Source organism: Hemicordylus capensis, chromosome 17, assembly GCF_027244095.1.
Source record: "Hemicordylus capensis ecotype Gifberg chromosome 17, rHemCap1.1.pri, whole genome shotgun sequence".
NCBI classification, from domain to species: domain Eukaryota; kingdom Metazoa; phylum Chordata; class Lepidosauria; order Squamata; family Cordylidae; genus Hemicordylus; species Hemicordylus capensis.
The window spans coordinates 2420538-2441372 of NC_069673.1; the positions used below are offsets into that span (position 1 = coordinate 2420538).

At 47.1% G+C, this 20835-nt stretch overlaps 3 protein-coding genes across 13 annotated transcripts in view; 1 reads left to right on the forward strand and 2 right to left on the reverse strand.

Annotated features, from left to right (window-relative positions):
- The window catches only part of FAM163B (family with sequence similarity 163 member B), a 70424-nt gene extending 60752 nt beyond the window's left edge, over window positions 1-9672 (forward strand). Inside the window, exons 2-3 of the mRNA XM_053281719.1 lie at window positions 1976-2091; window positions 3715-9672. Coding sequence (XP_053137694.1) covers window positions 1999-2091; window positions 3715-4101 — 480 coding nt within the window. The 5' untranslated portion in view covers window positions 1976-1998 and the 3' untranslated portion in view covers window positions 4102-9672. The remainder of the gene's footprint in view (window positions 1-1975; window positions 2092-3714) is intronic.
- Window positions 1-11855, reverse strand: part of DBH (dopamine beta-hydroxylase) — a 148668-nt gene extending 136813 nt beyond the window's left edge. For 2 of the 7 annotated variants that reach the window (XM_053281716.1, XM_053281709.1), the window contains exon 1: window positions 9293-9666. In XM_053281716.1, the coding sequence (XP_053137691.1) occupies window positions 9293-9407 (115 nt within the window). In that variant the 5' untranslated portion in view covers window positions 9408-9666. Of the gene's footprint in view, window positions 1-9292; window positions 9667-10689; window positions 10869-11260; window positions 11345-11662 lie in introns of those variants that run through there. The other 5 variants (XM_053281712.1, XM_053281710.1, XM_053281706.1 and 2 more) reach the window with 4 other exon arrangements.
- A 1266-nt stretch (window positions 11856-13121) lies between these two features.
- ADAMTSL2 (ADAMTS like 2) overlaps window positions 13122-20835 on the reverse strand; it is a 137806-nt gene continuing 130092 nt past the window's right edge. For all 5 annotated transcript variants that reach the window (XM_053281699.1, XM_053281702.1, XM_053281698.1 and 2 more), the window contains 2 exons: window positions 15120-15264; window positions 13122-14537 (listed from right to left, as the gene is read on the reverse strand). In XM_053281699.1, the coding sequence (XP_053137674.1) occupies window positions 14419-14537; window positions 15120-15264 (264 nt within the window). In that variant the 3' untranslated portion in view covers window positions 13122-14418. The remainder of the gene's footprint in view (window positions 14538-15119; window positions 15265-20835) is intronic.

Sequence of the window (20835 nt, forward strand, 5' to 3'; positions counted from 1 at the left end):
ATTTTACTATCAGTCAAGCAAAACTTGGCGACATTTAGGGATATCTCATCTTTCCGGTCAGAGAGTAAAAGGCCTACATAAAAGAGATCAGAATGGCCTGGGAAATTGGTTAAAAGGGGGGAAATATAATGGTGGCGGAAAACCTGACCACTGAACTGTGGCTCTATCCCTTAAGGGGAATATTGCACAGTGCTCACATTTATTTATTTATCGCATTTAGATACCGCCCCATTTAAAATCTCTGGGTGATTTGCAAAGGAAAACACAGCAACAATTAAAACGTTAAATTGTAGACAACAGACGCAGCCATCTTTGGTGCCTCTGACAGCAGGAAGGTGGTATCGAGAAATGAAAGGCTGGTTCAGACAGTACGTCTGGCCAACTCCTGCAAATAAACATGCGGTTTGGGACGTGGGCATGGAGGGGGGGAATTCTCTGCAAGAGAGAGAGACACTTTTACAGCTAAACAAAATGGAGGAAGGAATGTAGTGATATACTGGCATTGGAGAAAAATGCGGAGAAGGGCCAGGCCAGAGCCAAGCCTAATTTATGGCCATTCCATTCTTGAACGGGCACTAAATTGACACGCCTTGGCAGAAGGAGGCGTTGCAAAACTCTGCATCGGTTTGTGTCGGCTTTTTTGGTCCGGGGGCTTTGGGGTGACTTTATTTCAGCCTTGGAGAAGCTGCTGCCAGTTTGTGTCGACAATGCTGTGCTAGATGGCCCGATGGTCTGACTCAGTAAAAGGCAGCTTCCTATGCTCCTGTGTACGATTAAGAGTGCCTGCTGCAGCAGCTGATTCTGTCCTCAGATATTCTTCTCTTCTTCCTTGTTGCTCCAAAGCAGGGGTAGGCAAAAGCATGGGCTGCCCACCTGGGCTGTCCAGATGCTGCTGAACACCCATCATCCATAGGCACAATTTATTGTGGCTGGTGATTGGTGTTCCCTCCAACAGGGATTTCCAGATGCTGTTGACTACAACTCCCATAATCCCCAGCCAAAGGCCACTGCAGCTGAGGATGCTGGAAGTTGTAGTCCATGACGTATGGGAACACTGCTGGGGATGATGGGAGTTGTAGTTCTACAGCAGCTGGAGAGCCAAGCTTACCTACCCCTGCTCCAGGCATTGTCTGAACCTTCAAATATTAGAGAATTTACCAAATATCTGAAAGCTGTGCTTGAAATCCTGTGACATTGGCTTTCAATAACTGGTGGTCGCCAGATTCAGTTAGCATTTGACAGAATTTCATTATTGGTTTCCAAAAGCATTCAGTATCTAATGGCATTTTGTCTTTATCTTGGTGAATATTTGCATTTGGATCCTGCATTTCTCTTCTTCCAGAGCCGGGTACATGGTTCTGCTTATTGTCACAACAGCCCAGTGAGGTAGGTTAGGCTGAGTGAGAAGTGACTGGTCCAGAGTCACCCAGTGAGTTTCATGGCTGAATGAGGATTTAGACTCGGGTCTCCCCAGTCCTTGTCCAGCACTTTAACCACTACGGCACCCTGGCTCTCTTTTGCTGGGTGACATGTAATGATCTTTAGTATTTGACAGCTGAAATATTCTATTATTATTCTGTAGCAGATACCTGACAGGATCGTCAGATTATGCCAGTGAAGTCAAAGCACACAGGGTGAGGATTTTGCGTTTCCAGAAAATTGAAAATTTGAATTTGGATGCCACAGTCAAGGTCTCACCATCTTTCGTGACCTCCACGGAACCTGTTCCAGTGGAGCCATATCCTTCTTAAAATGTATCCCAAGTGAGGCCTGAGCAGCACAGAATAAAATAGAACTAAGACTTCTTTGCAGGGGTTTCCTGAAGGGGGTCCTGGGGTGCCGCTCCCCGATTTCGCACTGCTTCATTGGGAAGCCACTCCTTAGGTTGTCCGTGCACGCACACTGGGTGTGAACCTCGCGGCAACCAGTTTGCTTTCCCATGAATTTCACGTCTCCCCCTCGTTGTGTCTTCCAGGGTGTTGATGGAGAAGAGGTCGAATGACAGCCGGAACTGTGGTCATCACAGGCGGGATATTAGCAACTGTCATCTTACTGTGTATTATCGCGGTACTCTGCTACTGTAGGCTTCAGGTATGTGTGGGGCGGAGGATTGATTGAGAGACGGGGCAGGTGGGGGAGAGGAGGGATTGGTTTTGTGGAATACATTTCTGATTCCAAGTGGAATCAACTCATTGATTCGTTCCCACCATAACATTAGTAAGATACATATAGTATCTAGCTATCTAGTTATCCAGCTATCTAGCTATCTATCTTAGAGGCACCTTTTAAGAGTGGTGATTCCCTTTATTTAGCAGGGGGAGAGCAACTGGCCCTATCCATCCCCAGCACAGCATCCCTCCAGTGGCTGATGCTGATGGCTATCTTATGTTTCTATTTTAGATTGTGAGCCCTTTGGGGACAGGGATCTTTTCTCTCTCTCTCTCTCTCTCTCTCTCTCTCTCTCTCTCTCTCCCCGTAAATCGCTTTGGGGACTTTTGTTGAAAAGTAGTATATAAATAGTCATAGTCATTTGTATCTATCTATCTATCTATGTGGCGCATTTTTGTACACACACACACACATACACACACACACCGCAATATATGAATCCCTGCGCAGCTTACATTCTAAAACATAACAATTAAAACATTAGCACAATTAAAACAATTTAAAATATTGATTAAAAACTGTAAGACTTTAAACTTTAAAACTATAAATTAAAAGCCTAGTTCAACAGGTATATCTTCAATTTTTTTTCCTTTAAAAACATCCAGAAATGGGGAAGCTCTCATTTTGTTTTGAAGCGCATCCCAAAGTCCTGGGGCAAGCTGAAAAAGGCCCGGGTTTTGGGTTGCCACCGGAAGAGCTGGTGGCAACTGCAGCCGGACCTCCCCTGATGATCTTAAAAAGCAGCGGGGTTCATGGAGAAGAGGGCATTCCCTTAAATACCTAATGCTCATTCTGTCCGGTGCCCTAGAATTGCTTCAGAGCATGGCACAATGAAAGCATCGCAATTTTGGCTTCAAATTCCTCTCATCCCCAGTGGTAGGGTATTCCAGGTACTGCAGGTGAAAGAGCAAGAATCCTAAATGCAAGCTGGCTAAAAAGTTTTCAATGGTGGTGGTGGTGAAGGAGGAGCTTGTGGAGGTGGAGGACAAGCGAGAGAAGGAGGGGAGGGAGGAGGAAGAGGGTGGTGGATGAGGAGGAGAAGGAAGTGATGGTGGAGGAAAAGCAGGAAGAGGAGGGTAAGAGGAGGGTGGTGGATGAGGTGGAGGAAGAGATGGTAGAAGAGGGAGGAGAAGGAAGTGGTGGTGGAGGTGAAGCAGGAGAAGGAGGATAGGAAGAGGGTGGAGGAGGAGGATGAAGAGATGATAGAGGAGAGGGCAAAGGAGGAAGAGATGGAGGAGGAGAAGCAGGAGAAGGAAAGTAGGAAGAGGGTGGTGGTGGAGGAGGATGGAGAGATGGTAGAGGAGAGGGAGGAGAAGGAAGTGATGGTGGAGGTGGAGGAGAAGCAGGAGGAAGAAGGGGAAAGGAGGGTGGTGGATGAGGAGGAGAAAGAGATGTTAGAGCTGAGGGCAGAGAAGGAAGAGATGGAGGAGGAGGAGAAGCAGGAGAACGAGGGGAGGAAGAGGGTGGTGGAGGAGAGGGGGGAGGAGGGGAGGAGGTTGATATTTCTCCATTGATCTCTGGCTCCTTTGATTCCCCCACCCCCAGTATTACTGCTGCAAGAAGGATGAATCAGAAGAGGACGGGGATGAGCCGGACTTTGCCATGGATTCCCACATCCCTCCGCTCCACTGCAACCGCAACGTGGCGCTGACCAACGGCCCCTCCCTCTACCACTCTTCCCCCTACAAGAAGCACTCCCAGTGCCGGACGGTCTGCCCCAGCTGCTCACACTATGAGCCCCCCACCTTCTTCCTGCAGGAGCCGGAAGAGGAGGTCCGGAATGGAGGCGACCGCGTCAACTACAAGGCCATCAGCCAGGAAGACCTGGAGCTGCCCGTCAACCTGAGCAGCATGCAGGCCCTCAACCCCAACCGCCTCTCAGCCATGCGGGAAGCCTTCTCCCGCAGCCGTAGCATCAGCACCGACGTCTGACTCCGTGGCCAACCTGGTGGAAAGATGCGTCCTGCGGAAGTGGGCCCCCCTTTTCTACACCCATGCGGCTTTTCAAAATGGCGTCGCTCTTTTTCACCGGGAGGGGGGCTCTTTTCAATGGATGAATGTATTTATATGTTACGATGTATAACTATCTATATAGTAGATATTATATATTAATAAAGCACTGTACAGAGGGATAAAGGAAGGTATGCAAATCGACGGATGGATGCATGGGTTTTCTAAAGTTAGAGTTCAAAATTAATTTCTTTTTCTTTTTATATAGAGGAGATTTTGATATGGGGGGCACCCTTTTGTATGCATAAGAAAGTGTTCCTTTTCTTGCCACTGCAATACTGAGGGTGGCTCAGACATGGCTGCTTTGAAAGGTGGCAGGTATGCCTCTAGCGCACTCCAACCCCCCCTAGTATCTTCACCCTCCCTCTCTCATCCCCTGCTTAGCTGGAAGAAGGCATGTGACCGTTTTCTGCCCATCCTTGGAGTATCTCTGAGTATCTCTTCCAATGTGAGCTAGAGCAGACTGCCACCTTGCCTTGTGTCCATAAGATCTGGTCTTGCACCCACATTTTCTCATTGCACTGGAATCCATCCTGAGGGATGGTGGGATTGGGCATTGCTGGAAGTTGGAAAATATAGAACTGAAGGATTTTACCATTGGAAGGCACCTTGGAGGTCATTTGCTCCACCTCCTGCTCAGGGCAGGACTCTGCTCCAGCATCTCTGACAGATAGCCATCCAGACTCTGCTTGAAAACTTCTAAAGAAGCAAAGCCCACCACATCATGAGGCAGACTGTTCCACTGCTGAACAGCTCTTAACAGTCAGGAAGTTCCTCTTAATGTCCTGCCTCAAACTGCTTCCTTGACTCCTGTAGGTGCTTTTGGATTAGGTCTCACAGCCCCACCCTTCCTCCACACCCATTTAGCACCATCCACCCCTCTTTGGGGCATGTCCCCATCTTCAAGAACCAGACTGTTTGATCATTTGCTCCTTGTATGACACCATTGCCAGGCGTGGTGCTTTGCGGAGTAACAGAAGCTACCAAAAAAGGGAGGTTTTGAACGCATAGCTGGTTCAAAATCTCATCGCCAAATGTTTTATAACTGCTTCCCTTGTAAACACGAAGAATGCTGATTTAACTAAGGCTTTATTCAAAAGCAACTCCATTCTCTCTCCTTCCCCTTTCCCTCCTTTTGCTTTCCGACTCCACCCCCCACACTCTCGACAGGATCCCCACTGGGACAAACGTCCAAACAACAAAACACAAAAGATTACTTGATAGAATCAATACAGTTTCCCCCATTGCAGTGAAGCATGGACAACTAGCCCAGAACAATCAAATTTCCCTCCATTTTTTTTAAGAAACAAGAGCTCAACTCCGCAGATGAATTCCTGCCCAAAAAGAGGGTTGGGAGAAGGGGAATGGCTGATTCACAATATGATAAGGACGAGGCAGACGGGCCACTTCCTAACTTAAGTGTGACAGAGTCAGAGTCTGCTTCTCCGCATTGCCAAGTAAAAGTTAATGGCCACGAAGTGCAGAAGATGACTGATCCTGGTTCTCCGTACACGATCCTTTCCCATCTACTTTACCCAAAACTCTTTACTACATCAGATCTGCACCTGCAGACTTCAGACATCTACCCCTGAAGAGATGGAGTTTCCCTTATTGCCATAAATGGATACTTCACCGCTGTCCTGGAATACAAAGGACATACTGCAGAAGGGGAAGGGTACGTGTCACAAAAAGGAGTCTCAGTACTGGGCTGGAAACATCAGAAAGATCTATGGATAATGTTAAATCCAAACAGCATGAAATCCGTATTACAGATGATGGAGCTGTGCACCAACCACTTAAAGAGGGACTTTTAAGACTATAGCATGCTGACATCATAGAGCCTGTGGATTCATTGGAATGGGCCTCTCTCCTTGTTCTTGTATGGAAATCAAACAGTACAGTTCGAATGTGTGTAGATTTAAGAGATATGAACTCCAACATGGTAGTGGATTGTAATCCATTACCCAGTATCAATGAAATGCTGCTTACTCTGAAAGAGGCCTCAGTGTTCACAACTTTGGACTTGTCTTTGGCTTTTTATCAAATTCCTCTGCTCAAAAGTTCTCACAGATATACACAACTGGGATTCATCCTGCAAGGCTCGTTTTCAGACTAGTGGAAATGTGAGAGAGGAGAAGCCCTGCTCTCACTTCTTTTGACACCAAAAGGTAACCACTCTTGTAACCATGGATGTTTCTGAATATGGTTTGGGTGCCGTCTTGACCCAGCAAAAAGGGGACAGGGAAGATACCGTTGCGTTTGCTTCCAGAGTGTTTACTGCATAAGAGGAGATTGTAAACTGCCCAGAGATGAAAGTTTGGGGCGGTATACAAATTTTATAAATAAACAAATAAGATGTATTCTTTGAAAAAGAAGCTCTAGCATGTTTCTGGGCGGTGAGGCACTTCAGGACTTACCTGTGGGGCAGAAAATTCACTTTACGGTCAGCCCCATAAGCCTCTAGCTGCTTTATTGACTACTTGGGGATCAAGTCGAGCAACCCCAAGAATAGCCAGATGGATCCCCAGACTTATGGACTTTGATTTCCGGGTGGAATATCTTCCAGGTCTCTGGAATACAACTGCAGATCGTTTATCCCACTTTCAGGCTATGAGGCGATCCCAGAAGAAAAGAGTGAAAGAGTAGTAATTGCACAAATCCACTCATGGAGTGATCACGTCTTCTGAATCGACATGGCCCTCAGTGCTGATCAAGTGCTTACTGAACTTAAACCTTACATAACTAATGGATGGCCATGCAAAAACAAGGTACCAGAACATCTTCAACCATACATGCATGTAGCAAGGCAGCTGTCCCTTCTCAAGGAGCTGGTGGTGAGGTCTCGTCATTTGGGGATGCCAACCTCCTTACAAGCAAAACTGATCACAATTGCCCATGAAGGTCACCTGGGCATGAGCTTGACTAAAAGGGAGTCAGAGAACATTTTTAGTGGCCAAGTATGGACAAACACACTGGAAATGTAATCAGGCACTGTATGGCTTGTGCTGTATGTGACAAATCGCAGAAGACTTTTACCACCCCCTTGACTCCAATACAATAACTTGCTCTGGATATAATGAGGCCTTTTGATAACCAACCCACAAAACAAAGATTTGTTATTGTGATGGTGGAATACTATTCTAGGTGGCCAGAAGTTTCATTTGCTGACAACATTACTACAAAAAAGGTGATCCAGTTCATGGCGGCAGTTTTTGCAAGAGGAGGTCTTCCTAAAGAACTGGTGACTGACAAAGGGACACAGCTTGCCTCCTGTGAAATGGAGCAATACTTGCAGAACCAGGGGATAAAACACAACGCTATTTCCTTGTACCATCCTTGAGGGAATGGCTTAGTGGGAATAATAAACAGATTAGTGAAGGGAAGTTTACAACTGGCTACTACACAAAAAGAACCCTGGAAAGAGGAAATCTGTGGGAAATTATTTGCTTATCAAACTACAGGAAAATCACCATTTTAACTGCTGAGAGGATGCAAAGCTACCACCCATCTTACCCAATGGCAGCAACTGATAGGGCTTTCCATGTCATCTCACCCTGTGGATGCAGAGATTTGTGACTGAGTAAGAGAGAAGCAACAAAAATATAAATTGTTTGTGGATCAGAAATGGGGTGCAAAACAGCGAACATTTCAGGTGGGGGACATTTTAAAAGTATGGCTGCCTTATAAAACAAATAATCAGAATACAAGGATATTCTGTCATATTGGATGATGGAAAGAAATGGAGCAGTTCGAAACTTTCCAGCATGTATACTATGAGACAAGAGGGAAGGTCGTCTGACCTCAAGAGAGGAACTGGAGAGGAATTTGATCTTGCCTCCAGTTTTGACCTCACAGATGAGGCTGATGAAAATGATGGACAGTCCTGTGTATCAGAAGAAAAATCACATACAGTTCCTGAGCCAGAGAACCCAAGAAATAGGAGAGGTGTGTGACAGGAGACCACCTAAAATACTTCAAAGTTTTGTCACTAAATTTTCAATTAATTCCATTTTGGTTGTTATAAAGGGGAGGAATGTGTAGTATTCTATCTAGTAATCTTTTGTGTTTGTTGTTTGGATGTTTGTCCAAGTGGGGAGTTTGTCAAGAGTGTGGAGGATGGTGTCAGAAAGGAAAAGGAGGGAAAGAAGAAAAATTGAGTTGCTTATGAATAAAGTCTTAGTAAAACCTGCATAACATTTCTTTGTGTTTACAAGGGAAGCAGTTATAAAAGAAAGGCTGGATCTTATTCACAGCCCATGGACAAGGGGGACTTGTATATCCAGAAGCAGGCTTCAGTGGACCCTTGCTGGATTGGGATCTATGTATGCAGTAACGTCAACATTGGAGATCAATTTGGAAAGTGGGTCAGATTCAATGGTTGAGGACAACGGGGCCATCGTGGCTGGCTTGTTAATGTGCCTCTTGAATAGCTAGTGATGCGAGTAAGAACATTTTTCTGGACATCACACATGGGTCAAACTGGGGTTAAACCAGCATTTATTTCAAAGGGGCTCGTGCAAATTGTCTGGAGGCTATATTCTATATATGTGTCCCAGAACATCCAATGCTCACACCCTTCAGCAGCCATTCTCACCTTGGGAATCTCTCCCTCAGTGTGACCACAGGACCAATTTTTTGCCTTCCACTTGAAGACGTGAACAGCCATCTTATACTCTCTCGGGCTGCACAACGAGAGCAGAAGACCTCCCCGAGAGGTCTTCTCCTTCCTGAGTACAACAGAGAATTCATTTCTACCAATGGGCAACCTTGTGGACCCAACGCTCAGCCCAATTTCCACTTCTGCCGCAAACCACACTGCAGATGCTGCTACACTTTTAAATGCTGCAGGGCAGAGACTGCAGGGCATGGTTCTTTAAGAAAGATGCACACACCGAGGGAAAAAGTGTTCTCTAAGACTCAAAATACTTCCGGCAGCCTTGGCTAGGATTTCTGACCTTGAGCATTTTTAAGCAAGTGGGGTATTGTTTTCAGGGACAAGTGGGTTCTTTTACAGCTCAGTATCTTAAACAGTGCTGGGATTTCGGGGGGTGGGGTGGGGAGGGTTATTTTTTTTTCTCTGTCTCTGAGTTTGTAATGAGTTTCAATATCCTACCTGAGCTGCGTCCTATAGAAAGTGTGCCTGTCGCTGTCTTTTGCTGGAGAATGGTGTTCCGTCTTTTAAGTGATCTGGCGTAACAGCAGCTGCTTCTGCGGAATTCTGGGTACATTTTGTACGATTCTTCTTAACTCTTGCATTTGTTTTGACGCCATTTTTAAATAACCCCCTCCCCAAAAAAAATCTGTTGGGATCTGTTGCGTTAACCTGTGGCAGTGATTGCTCTTCCTGTTTTTTCTTCGCTCATCTTTGAAATTGATTGAACCGTTTCATGAGGCTTTTGTTGGCCCTCACGGAGGGTAAACTTGTACAGGACCTTCCGGGTTCACTGAGAACAAAAATTAAAAATAAATAAATAAACTTATCTTTGACTTTGCTATTGAGAGAGATGTGTGCTTTTTCTTCAAAGGCAGAGAAATTCCACCTTGTGGGGTTCTGAGCATGTTCAACTTTCATTTAGAAAACAGAAAGCTTTGAGGCTTCTGTTAGAGGATGCACACTTAGTTTTCTAAATTAAAATTGAAAGCAGATTTTGAGAGTGTTTCATCCATCCTGAAAGCACCCAACCTCAGTGAACTCCTTCGGAGAGTCTTCATTGCATCTCCGCCCAGGGACTTTTTTGTATGGGGCGGTATATTTATTTTCACTATTTTTATTTTTTTACATTTTATATCCTGCTCTTCCTCCAAGGAGCCCAGAGCAGTGTACTACATACTTAGGTTTCTCCTCACAACAACCCTGTGAGGTGGGCTAGGCTGAGAGAGAAGTGACTGGCCCAGAGTCAGCCAGCAAGTCTCATGGCTGAATGGGGATTTGAACTCGGGTCTCCCCGGTCCCAGTCCAGCACTCTAACCAGCTGCCTATAATGTGATAGATAGATAGATAGATAGATAGATAGATAGATAGATAGATAGATAGATAGATAGATAGATAGATCTCTGCATGAATCACAGGAAGCAGACAAGCTCAAGGCAGTGACTCATACAGAGATGTAACTGGAGGTCTTCTCTGAAAGCCACAGCATCAGACAGAAATCCATCCGGTCTATCTAATTTTGGCTGGGCTTGTGACTTGTTGAAGTTGTGACTGAATATTTTCTATATAGATGGCATTTTGGGGAAGCTTTGTGTCAGGCATCACCTTAAGTGGTGCAGCGGGGAAATGCTTGACTAACAGCAGAAGATTGCCGGTTCAAATCCCTGCTGGTAGGTTTCCCAGACTATGGGAAACTCCTATATCTGGCAGCAGAGATAGAGGAAGATGCTGAAAGGCATCCTCTCATACTGCGCAGGGAGATGGAAATGGCCAACCCCTCCTGTATTCTACCAAAAGAAAAACCACAGGGCTAGTCTGTGGGTACCAAGAGTTGAAATTGACTTGACAGCACACTTTACCTTTATTGTGTCAGGCAGAAATGCATGAAGCACTTCTGCAGCAAGAGATTGGGTGAGCTGCACCTCATGAATTTGTGCCTGGACACAACCTTCAACAGCCCAGTGTCAAGCTGAAAGATGGTGGCAAATCTAATGGCTAAAGCCAGGGCAGTATATGAGACCCTGCACCGCCTTTATGGATGGGCACCGTCGGTTGCCATGGCGATGTAGTAAGGCTTCAAGGGAGGACTAGGCCTCACTTGGAGGGGGGAAGTTGGGCCTTTCCCCCAAAGGGGGAAAGCCTGGAAAATGCAAATAACAGGGTAGCCGTGACATGCCATTCCCACGCTTTCACGAAAGTGGGAAGAGAAAGCACTACTTTAACTTCTGTATTCAGTCAAAGGTTTTTGGATTACTGGGTTTCCAAGCTTTTTGAAAAGGAAAATCTGGCTGGGCACTTGAAGGGAAGAGCAGCGCTGGCTAAACGGAGTTGCCACATTCATAAGCAGCATACTTAAAGTTTCCAAAGCGGTTCACACAGACATAAATAAATAAATAAATAAAAATGGCTCCTCATCCCCAAAGGACTCACAATGTTAAAAAAGAAACATAAGTTAGACACCAGCAACAGTCACTGGAGGGATGCTGTGCTGGGGATGGATAGGGCCAGTTGTTCTCCCCCTGCTCAATAAAGAGAACCACCATTTTAAAAATGGTGCCTCTTTGTTCGGTTAGCAGAGGATACACCGCCTAATGGCGCAGCGGGGAAAAGGCTTGACTACCAAGCCAGAGGTTGCCGGTTCGAATCCCCGCTGGTGTGTTTCCCAGTCTACGGGAAACACCTCTATCGGGCAGCAGCGATATAGGAAGATGCTGAAAGGCATCATCATCACCTCATACTGTGTGGGAGGCGGCAATGGCCAACCCCTCCTGGATTCTACCAAAGAAAACCACAGGGCTCTGTGGGCGCCAGGAGTCAACACCGACTTTATACCTTTGCTATAGAATCTCCTTGTGCAAAAGCAGGTGTCCATGAGGCAGAGCCTCCAAGTTCAAAAGCAGTTCACCACCACCTTGTGTGCCTTTACAAGCCCACCCTCAGAAGAGAGGGGGCCACTGGTTCAGCTCTAGATGTGCCAGAGGATCACACAGCCACATGCAGAGCCAAGAAGTCACTTGTGCCTGGACTTGCCCTTCCCCAAAATGGCTTTAGAACCCTCAGTGGGCCAAATCGTGGCTCTGTGCCCTTAGTTGATTTCACCCTGTTAGTGGGGGGGATGTCAGAGGCTAGTGCCTTAAGAAATACTGGGTGGAAACCCCACCACAAAATTATGCTTTAATATATACCCGAATGTTTAAAACATTTAAAGTGTGTGTGTTTGTGTGTCCTGGTGGCAAAAAAAATATCCAGCACTTGTTTTCTAGAGTTTAAGAGTCAAATTTTAAATTGCTGCATCTCTTCCATTTTACTGCAGATCTGCACCATATTGGAAGGGGTGGTATCTCTTTTTGACTGAGTGATTGATTTGATTTGATTTCTATACTGCCCTTCCAAAAGTGGCTCGGGGCAGTTTACTTAAAAATATAATGTAAATCTCTTGTCACCTAGTTGATGTTTGCAACCCAGCAGATATGGTAGGCTCTAGAAACAACTCCTTCACTTTAAATCTATTGGCAGTAGTCTGCCCATGAAATCCCTGAGGTATGTGTATGGCTTGCCGTTTCTGTGGGAAGAGGTCAGCTGACAAAGCATTTTTATGTTTCTGGTCTTTACAACAACCCTACAAGGTAGGAGGTATCTGTCCCCTCGGCCTCCCCGTGAATCTCACAGCAGGGCACAGGGAGTGGTTTTGTGCAGTTCCGTTTCATTTTAAGGCAGCTGTGCTGGAGAACTTCTGGGTTGGATTGCACCCTTTGCTGGATCAGACCAGAGGCCCAGCTAGCCTACCCTGCAGCCATGAGTTCCATAAGGTAATTATGCATTGTGTGAAGAACTGAGCTTTGTCGATCCTGACCATGCTACTATCTTTGGACCGCCTCCCCCCACCCCCAGTCTAGTATGATAAGAAAGGAGAAAAATCTTGCCCTCTTAGGAACATAGGAAGCAGCCATATACTGAGTCAGACCACTGGTCTATCTAGCCCAATATTGTCTTCACAGACTGGCAGCAGCTTCTCCAAGCTTGCAGGCAGGAGTCTCTCTCCCAGCCTTATCTTGGAGATGCTGCCAGGGAGAGAACTTGGAACCTAGATGCTCTTCCCAGAGCGGCTCCATCCCCTGAGGGGAAGATCTTCCAGTGCTCACACTTCTAGTCTCCCATCCATATGCAACCAGGGCGGCCCCTGCTTAGCTAAGGGGACAAGTCATGCTTGCTACCACAAGACTAGCTCTCCTGGACCAGCTCTGCTCTCTCTTTGCAAACCAAATGAAAGAACGTTAAGCAGACACAAAGCTGGCACCATAAATATGACAAATTTTATTTAAAATATACATACGGGTACAGATCTACGGTTAAAGGATAAAGTTCACCGTTTGTAAACAAATATATTAAAAAAGAGCACGTGACTCTCTTTGTGATATAAAGTGCAGTTATGTTTTCATTATTCTATACAATATGTTGGCATTATGTCACTTTAATTAAGGACTACAGGCCTGGAGTTTGGTTACAAGATAAAATTCTCTGAAAAAGTTCACACCTAAATATTACATCTCAGAGGCTTTGGCTTAGTCACCTGGGCAGCATTAATTTCAACTCATTGTTGCCAAAAATAAAAAAAGAGTAAAGGATACAGTATGTGGAAGTAGGGAAGGAATAGCCAGTGAGAGGCTGACATTCAACAGGTAAAGAAAGCATAGAGCAGCCTGCAAGTGCTCACAACACATTCAGTCCAAGGGTACCTTTTCCTCTCCAGGATCCTGTTGCGTTATGTTTTTAAAACAATTGTAGTAACAGCTGGCTGTGAGTGATGGCAGAGACTGGCTAGTGCCCATGCCATCACCGAGACCTGTTTTTGCCCTTCCCAGTATACAATCCCTGCAGTTTTGCAACTGCTCCCTTTTATTTGTTTGTTTTTAAGAAAATAAAAGATACATGTGTCACTTTAAACAAATCTGTTTAAAGGCAGACAGCTTGCCCAGGAAAGGAGCAAGGTGATAGCTGACGTAGCAGTTGATCTGATTGATCAGATGTCATGCAAAGAGCAAATTGGATGTTACAAAGGAAGAAACTTCTCCTTGGCAACTCCACAGGGAGAGCCAAAAACATGCAAACTGGGCAGTTCAGGAGGGCTCTGGATGCAAATGGATTCAAATGAGAAGGTGGAAAGGATGTGTGCAAATGCAGAGTTTTGCGCGGGGTGGGGCGTTGGGGGCACGGCTGTCAAAAAGGGAAAGGCCCACGCTGCTCAAATGTTGTGATAATGGCGAGAAACCAGGGATAAAGCTGTTCAGAGACCACCAGGCATGAGCAAGTATTCAAGCTGCTATGTACACAACTGTTCTCTGAGCAGCAGCGGAGGCCGGTCGACAGTAGTAGCAAAGGTCCTGCCTTGGGGCCAAAGAGAGTGGCACGTTCTGGAGCAGGAGAGGGTGTAAGAGAGAGGACCAAGGCCGAGGGGGGTGCTGCCGCTGCCACTCTGCCGGCTTTCTGCCCATCTCCTCGGTGGCAACAACATGGCGGCGGGAAAGGGCCGAGTCAGCCCCCTGGCTGCCCGTCAGGCCTGGCGGGTCCCTTGCTCCTTCCGCCCCCTCTTAGGAATGGGGGGTCCTGCAAGAGCGGCAGCAGGCTTTGCTGTAGTACCAGTGGCTGCAGAGATTCACCTTGATGGCCAGCGCACAGTTCGTCCCAGCCTGATCCTGGCAGCTGTCGTCTGCAGGAGGAAAAGAGAAGGTGAGGAGGGCCAGGCGTGAGACCGCCACGGAGCACACTTCTCCATAAGAAGCTGCCTTATACCGAGTCAGCACCAGAAAGGGGGGCCGTATCGTCCGACACAGAACGAAAATGTAGAAACCGATACTGCGACACGAATGGCAATAGTATATGTTATATTGTGATGCAACATTCTTCAATCTTGTAAGACATGTATCCACACATAACAACAGGATCGTAGAGATCATTTTAAATGATCATTATCAAAGATGGAAGAATGTTGTTTGGAGACAGGGGACCATCTTATTTATGTATTATTTGTTTTTTCTATGTAAGCCGCGTTGAGAACTTTGGTTGAAAAGTGGTATATAAATATCCGTCGTAGTACCACTAGTTGTCGTTTGGGAGGCAAGCTTCAAGTTCCATCCTGAAATGACCTGACTCCAGGTTTATAGAAGTGCTCCCCCGACAGCCATAGCTTTGATGCTATACTGGCATGATCCTATTTGCTATGTTTTCTGCACACTGGAGTTCCCCATGCCTTAAAAACACCCCCTCTCCCCACCCTCCCAAGTTCCCAGACCTGGTGGTTCAGTTGGGCACGGCTGAAGATCGCAGGTCTGTTTGCCGACAGGCTTGATGAGTGGATCGCAGCCCCGGACAAGATCCTTGCCCTGGTAGCATTTGACATCCCGCATCCTCACACCAATCCCACAGGTTTTCGTACACTGTGTATGCAGGAAAAAGAAGCAGGGGGTTGATTGTGGTTTTTAAACAGAGGCAACAGCAGTCTATGGGGTAGCAAAGAACTGCCAAACGGCAGCACAACCTAGAGAGGATGGGAATATTCTCAAAACCAGCAGGGGGACATTTCTAAGCACACACACACACACACACACACACACACACACACACTTCTTCAGTTTCCATTCAATCAGTTGGTTTGTTTAGTCATAGCCATAACAAAAAGATATTTGATTCAAAAGTTTAGTAGTGAAAACAATGGCATGAAAGATCCACAGGACAAAACAAAAACAGAAACATGGACTCAGAAGAAGTACGTGCCCTTTGGAACTGGTTTTAATCTCATCTGGGTTGAATGAGTTATTTATTTTGCTTTTATCTGTTTTCATATTTGTGAATCACCTAGAGCCATCTGGGTGAGGCAGTATAAAAATCTAACCAACAACAGAAATGGGGAAAAAAATTATTAATAATTATTAATTTTAGATAGATAGATAGATAGATAGATAGATAGATAGATAGATAGATAGATCTGGTTGGTGGGGACTAGAGACAGGGCCTTTTCAGTTGTGGCCCCTTGGCTTTGGAACGCCCTCCCTGAAGAGCTTCGCCATTCTCCCTCCCTCCCTTGGAACTTGGAACCTAGATGCTCTTCCCAGAGCGGCTCCATCCCCTGGGGGAAATCTCTTCCAGTGCTCACACTTCTAGTCTCCTTTTCATATGCAACCAGGGCAGACCCTGTTTCGCTAAGGGGACATATCAGGCTTGCTACCACAGGACCAGCTCTCCTCATTCATTTTAATACATTCCCCAGAGCATCTGCTTTGCATGCAGAAGGTTCCCGGTTCCCTCACTGACAGCATCTACAGGTAGGGCACAGAGAGAGACTCCAGCCTACAACCTTGGAGAAGCCGCTGCCAGTCCAGGTAGACGACACTGAGCGAGATGGACCAAGGGCCTGACTCAGTATGTGGCAGCTTCCTATCTTCCATTCTCTTGGGGCCTTCAAGTGGGAGATGAACTCTTGCCCTTTGGCTCTCGCCTGGCACAGGCTGCAGCCCCCGCTCAGCCAGCTGAGATTTGGACGCAACTGCCAGAAGCTGATGAGGGCCCCGGCTGCCTGTGCCAAAGCAGCTCTTGCACCGTGTTAGTGGCTGGGGGCCGGGTGCTGCCTGCCAAGATGTAATCTGAACTGGCTGTGCTTTCTTCTTTGGGGTTGCAGAGCAGAGAGCAAGGGAAGGGGAATGTTCTCCCCCTGCGGGTCTTTCAGTTCCGCCTGGTAAGGAAGCTGAAATTCACAGCAGGAAAGGCTGAAGGTTAATGCCTAACCTTCATTAGGGGGCCTCACTGTGAACCAATTCAATTCAGCAGATCAGTCAACTCAAGTGTTAGCTGGGCTTGGTTTATGTTCCTGGATCAATCAGTGCAGGACAATTTATTCAGCGGAGACAGCTTTGAATGGGAGCAGCTGCGAGATGACAGCTCTCGCCTTCATTTCTTTTCGAGTTTGCTTCCACTGTGTTGCCCTTTCATACCTGGGGCTGCTTTTGAAGGCACCTTGAAAGCATCCTTTTTGTCCACAACGCAGCTTGCTGCTTGGAGTGAGCAAACCAAAGCATTTAACTCCAGCTCCATAGGAACATAGGAAGTTGCCTTCTAACCAAGTCAGACCCTTGGTCCATCTAGCTCAGTATTGTCTACCCAGACTGGCAGCGGCTTCCCTAAGGTTGCAATCAGGAATCTCTCCCAGTTCTACCTGGAGATGCTACTGGGGAGGGAACTTGGAACCTTCTGCATGCAAGCAGGCAGGGGCTCTTCCCAGAGTGGCCCCATCAGTTTGCCATATTCTGGCAGAAAACTAATAAAAATAAAGTGCAAAAAAAAAAAAAAGTTTGCCATATTCTGTCTTTCCAAATCTGGGTGCCTAATTTGCATATTATGTAAATTGGCTTGGAAATAATTTTTGAGCTGTATAGTGGCTGCATGTTTTGCTCCATAACTCTGCTTCCACAAGGGCTAGAGTTTAGCTTTAAAATAAAAATAAAAATATGAAAGCTGAAATCTGGGCAAATCTGGGTGGTCTAAGCCAGGGATTCTCAATGTTGGGTCCCCAGATGTTACTGGACTTCAACTCCCATAATCCCCAACCAAAGGCCACTGGGTCTGGGGATTATGGGAGCTGAAGTCCAATAACATCTGGGGACCCAATGTTGAGAATCCCTGGTCTAAACAAACTGGGTGAGATGCTTAAAATCTGGGTGAAACCCAAACTTCCAAGGAGCATGGCAACTCTGCAGCATATCCCCCAAGGGGAATATCTTCCAGTGTTCACATGTAGTCTCTCATTCAAATGCAAACCAGGGCAGACCCTGCGTAGCAAAGGGGACAAGTCATGCTTGCTACCACAAGGCCAGCTCTCCTCCAAAAGAACCCAGATGGTGTCTGGCCTGGATGCAAAGCACTGCTTCTGGTTTTTACGGCCTTAATAGGAGGAAGCAAGGTGCACGAAGAACTGCCTCCACCTTTATGAATCCAGTCTTTTTCACCCGACTGTTAACTGCATTGTCCCCTTTGTGAAGAGGGGCTGCCCTGGTTTGCATTTGAATGGGAGACGAGGTGTGAGCATTATAAGATATTCCCCTTAGGGGATAATGGAGCCCCTCTGGGAAGAGCAGAAGGTTCCAAGTCCCCTCCCTGGCAGCATCTCCAAGATAGAGCTGAGAGAGACTCCTGCCTGCAACCTGGGAGAAGCCGCTGCCAGTCTGTGCAGACAAGACTGAGTGAGATGGACCAAGGGTCTGACTCAGTATATGGCAGCTTCATGGGTTCCTGTGGGTAGGAGAAGTGTCCTTTCAAGCTTCAGGAGCTCATTTCCAGTCATTGTGAGTAAAAAGCAAGGAAGGAGGGCAGGGTGCCTAATTTGACATTCTCAACGATCAGGGAGAAGGCTTGGCCAGACAACCATTATCGGAGCTTCAAGGGGCTACGTGCCCTCCCAATTTTCGGCTGTGTGTGAGTAGATGGTAGAAGGCAGGGGGTGTGATCACCAGAGAAGCATCGGTTGGGGAGGGCGAGTGCGCCCTACTTGGATTCCGTCCCCAGCTGTGGAGAGAAGCTGGAGGAAAAACTGTCCTCACGGTGGCAGCCGGGGAGCGCTCACAGCTCCCAAAGCTGGGTAGGATGCTTGCCCTTCCCAGTTCATGGCCGTATGGACAAGCCTTCTACCGGATCTTTGAGATTACTGCAGGGATTGTCGACTGCAGGGATTCTCAAACTCCGGACCCAAGGTGCTGGGCCCAGGGGATAATGAAGCAGGCGTGGAGACCCCACCAGGGGCTGGGAGAGTCGCCAAGGCACCTCCTCGCCCAGAGCACCCCCTGCTCTCAACCCTCCCACACCAAGCTGGTGGGTTCATAGGCTGGGAGCACAAGGCACTGGAACGCTGTCCGACTCGGGGCTTTCCCCTGCGGTCTGGGCCGGGATGGGGCTGTTCCGCCCCGCTGCAACACTGCAGTTTGTTGAATCGCTGACTGGGTGCTCCTCTCTCGATGAGGCCAAAAAAGGAGCACCCAGTCAGCAATTTGGCAAGAGGGGGAACTTTGTGGCGCGGCTGAATAGCCTCATCCTGGCACAGACCACGCTCCTTGTGTCTTGACGTGGATGCAGGGGGCATGGCTTCGGCGGGCGCACGCTGACACACGTGCAGTGGTCAGTGAAGAAGGGATTCGCCAGCAAGACCTTGTCCCACCGCCGCCAGCGAGCAAAGAAGCGCCTTTTAAAAGTGGTGCTGCTATTTATTGAGCAGAGGGAGAGCACTGACCCTCAAGCCCCACCACAGCATCCCTCCGGGGGCTGTGGCTGGCAGGGAAGGGAACAAATTGGAGTTTGAGTTCGCGTCGGATTGCAAAATGCTCAAATCAATCTGTCGAAACAGTGGCCATTACCGGCTATTTTGACGAATCAACTCGAATCAATTCAAGTGATTCGGCCATAGGGGGAAATGGGGAACTCAAATCACCCCATTGTTCCCCATGGGTAGGTCCAAGAGACTGCAAAGCGGGCTGAGTGGTAGGGCATGATGAGTGCTACCTACCACCTAACCATTTTTTTAACCTTTCCCCCAAACCCCCATCACACCGTACCACCGAACCCACTTTGATGCCCCTTGGACCGACCCATAGGGAATAGGGTGTTTTGAGTCCCCCATTGTTCCCTATGGCTGAAACAAGCAGAGTGAACAGATTTTTCAACCCACTGCAGAACAGCACATAGTCCCTCCCAACACAAAACACATTTTGCCAAACACACAGTCCAAAAATGGCCAAAAAAGAATCACTGACCCAGAATCCACTGCCAGCCACAGTGCCTGCACTGCATTAACATCATTGGCACAAGCTGCATTCCCACACACAATTATGACTCATTACATTCCTAGCATTGCAACAGCTGCCACAGTAGCACCATTACTTAGCAGCAAGCATAGCCATAAGCTCAACTAGGATAACGTCTTCAGCCACATTTTGACTGAGTACATCTTGCAGTGCAGAATGCAGAATGCAGAGCAGACCAGTGCAGTGAGTGAAGCACAAGTTACTCTCAAGGCCAGACATGGAGCTCATCACAGCAATCACCAAGAAATATCTCTCTCTCTCTCTCTCTCTCTCTCTCTCTCTCTCTCTCTCACACACACACACACACACACACACACACACACAAACAAAGCTAAGCCGTCACTGTCCATTTCTCACCACAACACCATCTCACAGACCAAACCACAACTCAAGGCAGACAGGCAGGCACCCAATTTCTGCCTTTGTCAAACTGAAATCCAGCATAACCAGATAGTTAATAATATAGCAGCAATATCACAGTGCTGAGAAAAGAAAACCACAAAATCATACCTTCCTTGATTCTTTCCTCCCTCCTCTCCTGATGTATCCTTCTCAAGGGCACATTAAGGGCTCTCTCTGCTCTCTCCCAGACCCTTTGAAAACATTTTGAAATTCCCTCCTTTTTTGTTTCCCCCTTCCTCCCAGTCAGTGGGGGCACAGTTGCCCAGGACAACACTTGATCTGTATGATAAGCCAACCAAGAAGCAAGGAGATCTCAAGCCAATAGCAAGCCAGTGCCAGAAAATCAATCAGCAAGGGGGGAAAGCCCACCAGAATGTGCTAGAATCACTCTAGCAGGGTTGATTCAGTTCAAACTCAAATCAGGCCCTTTCTTCTAAGGGCGATTTGATTCGAGTTTGAATCATTCACATCGGCTTGATTCGAGCTCGAATTGATTCAACTTGAATCAGTGTGCACATCTCTCGTTGCGAGTGTCTATCTTATGTTTCTTTTTTTAGATTGTGAGCCCTTTGGGGACAGGGAGCCTATTTATTCATTCATTCATTCATTCATTCCTATGTAAACCACTTTGGGAACTTCTATTGAAAAGCGGTATATAAATATTTGTCATATCCGTATTACCCCCAGCCACAAGGATGGAGCTATAACTGGGCAGACTGGTTCGAGGAATCCAAGCCACCCAGATCCTAACTCGCCCTTCTC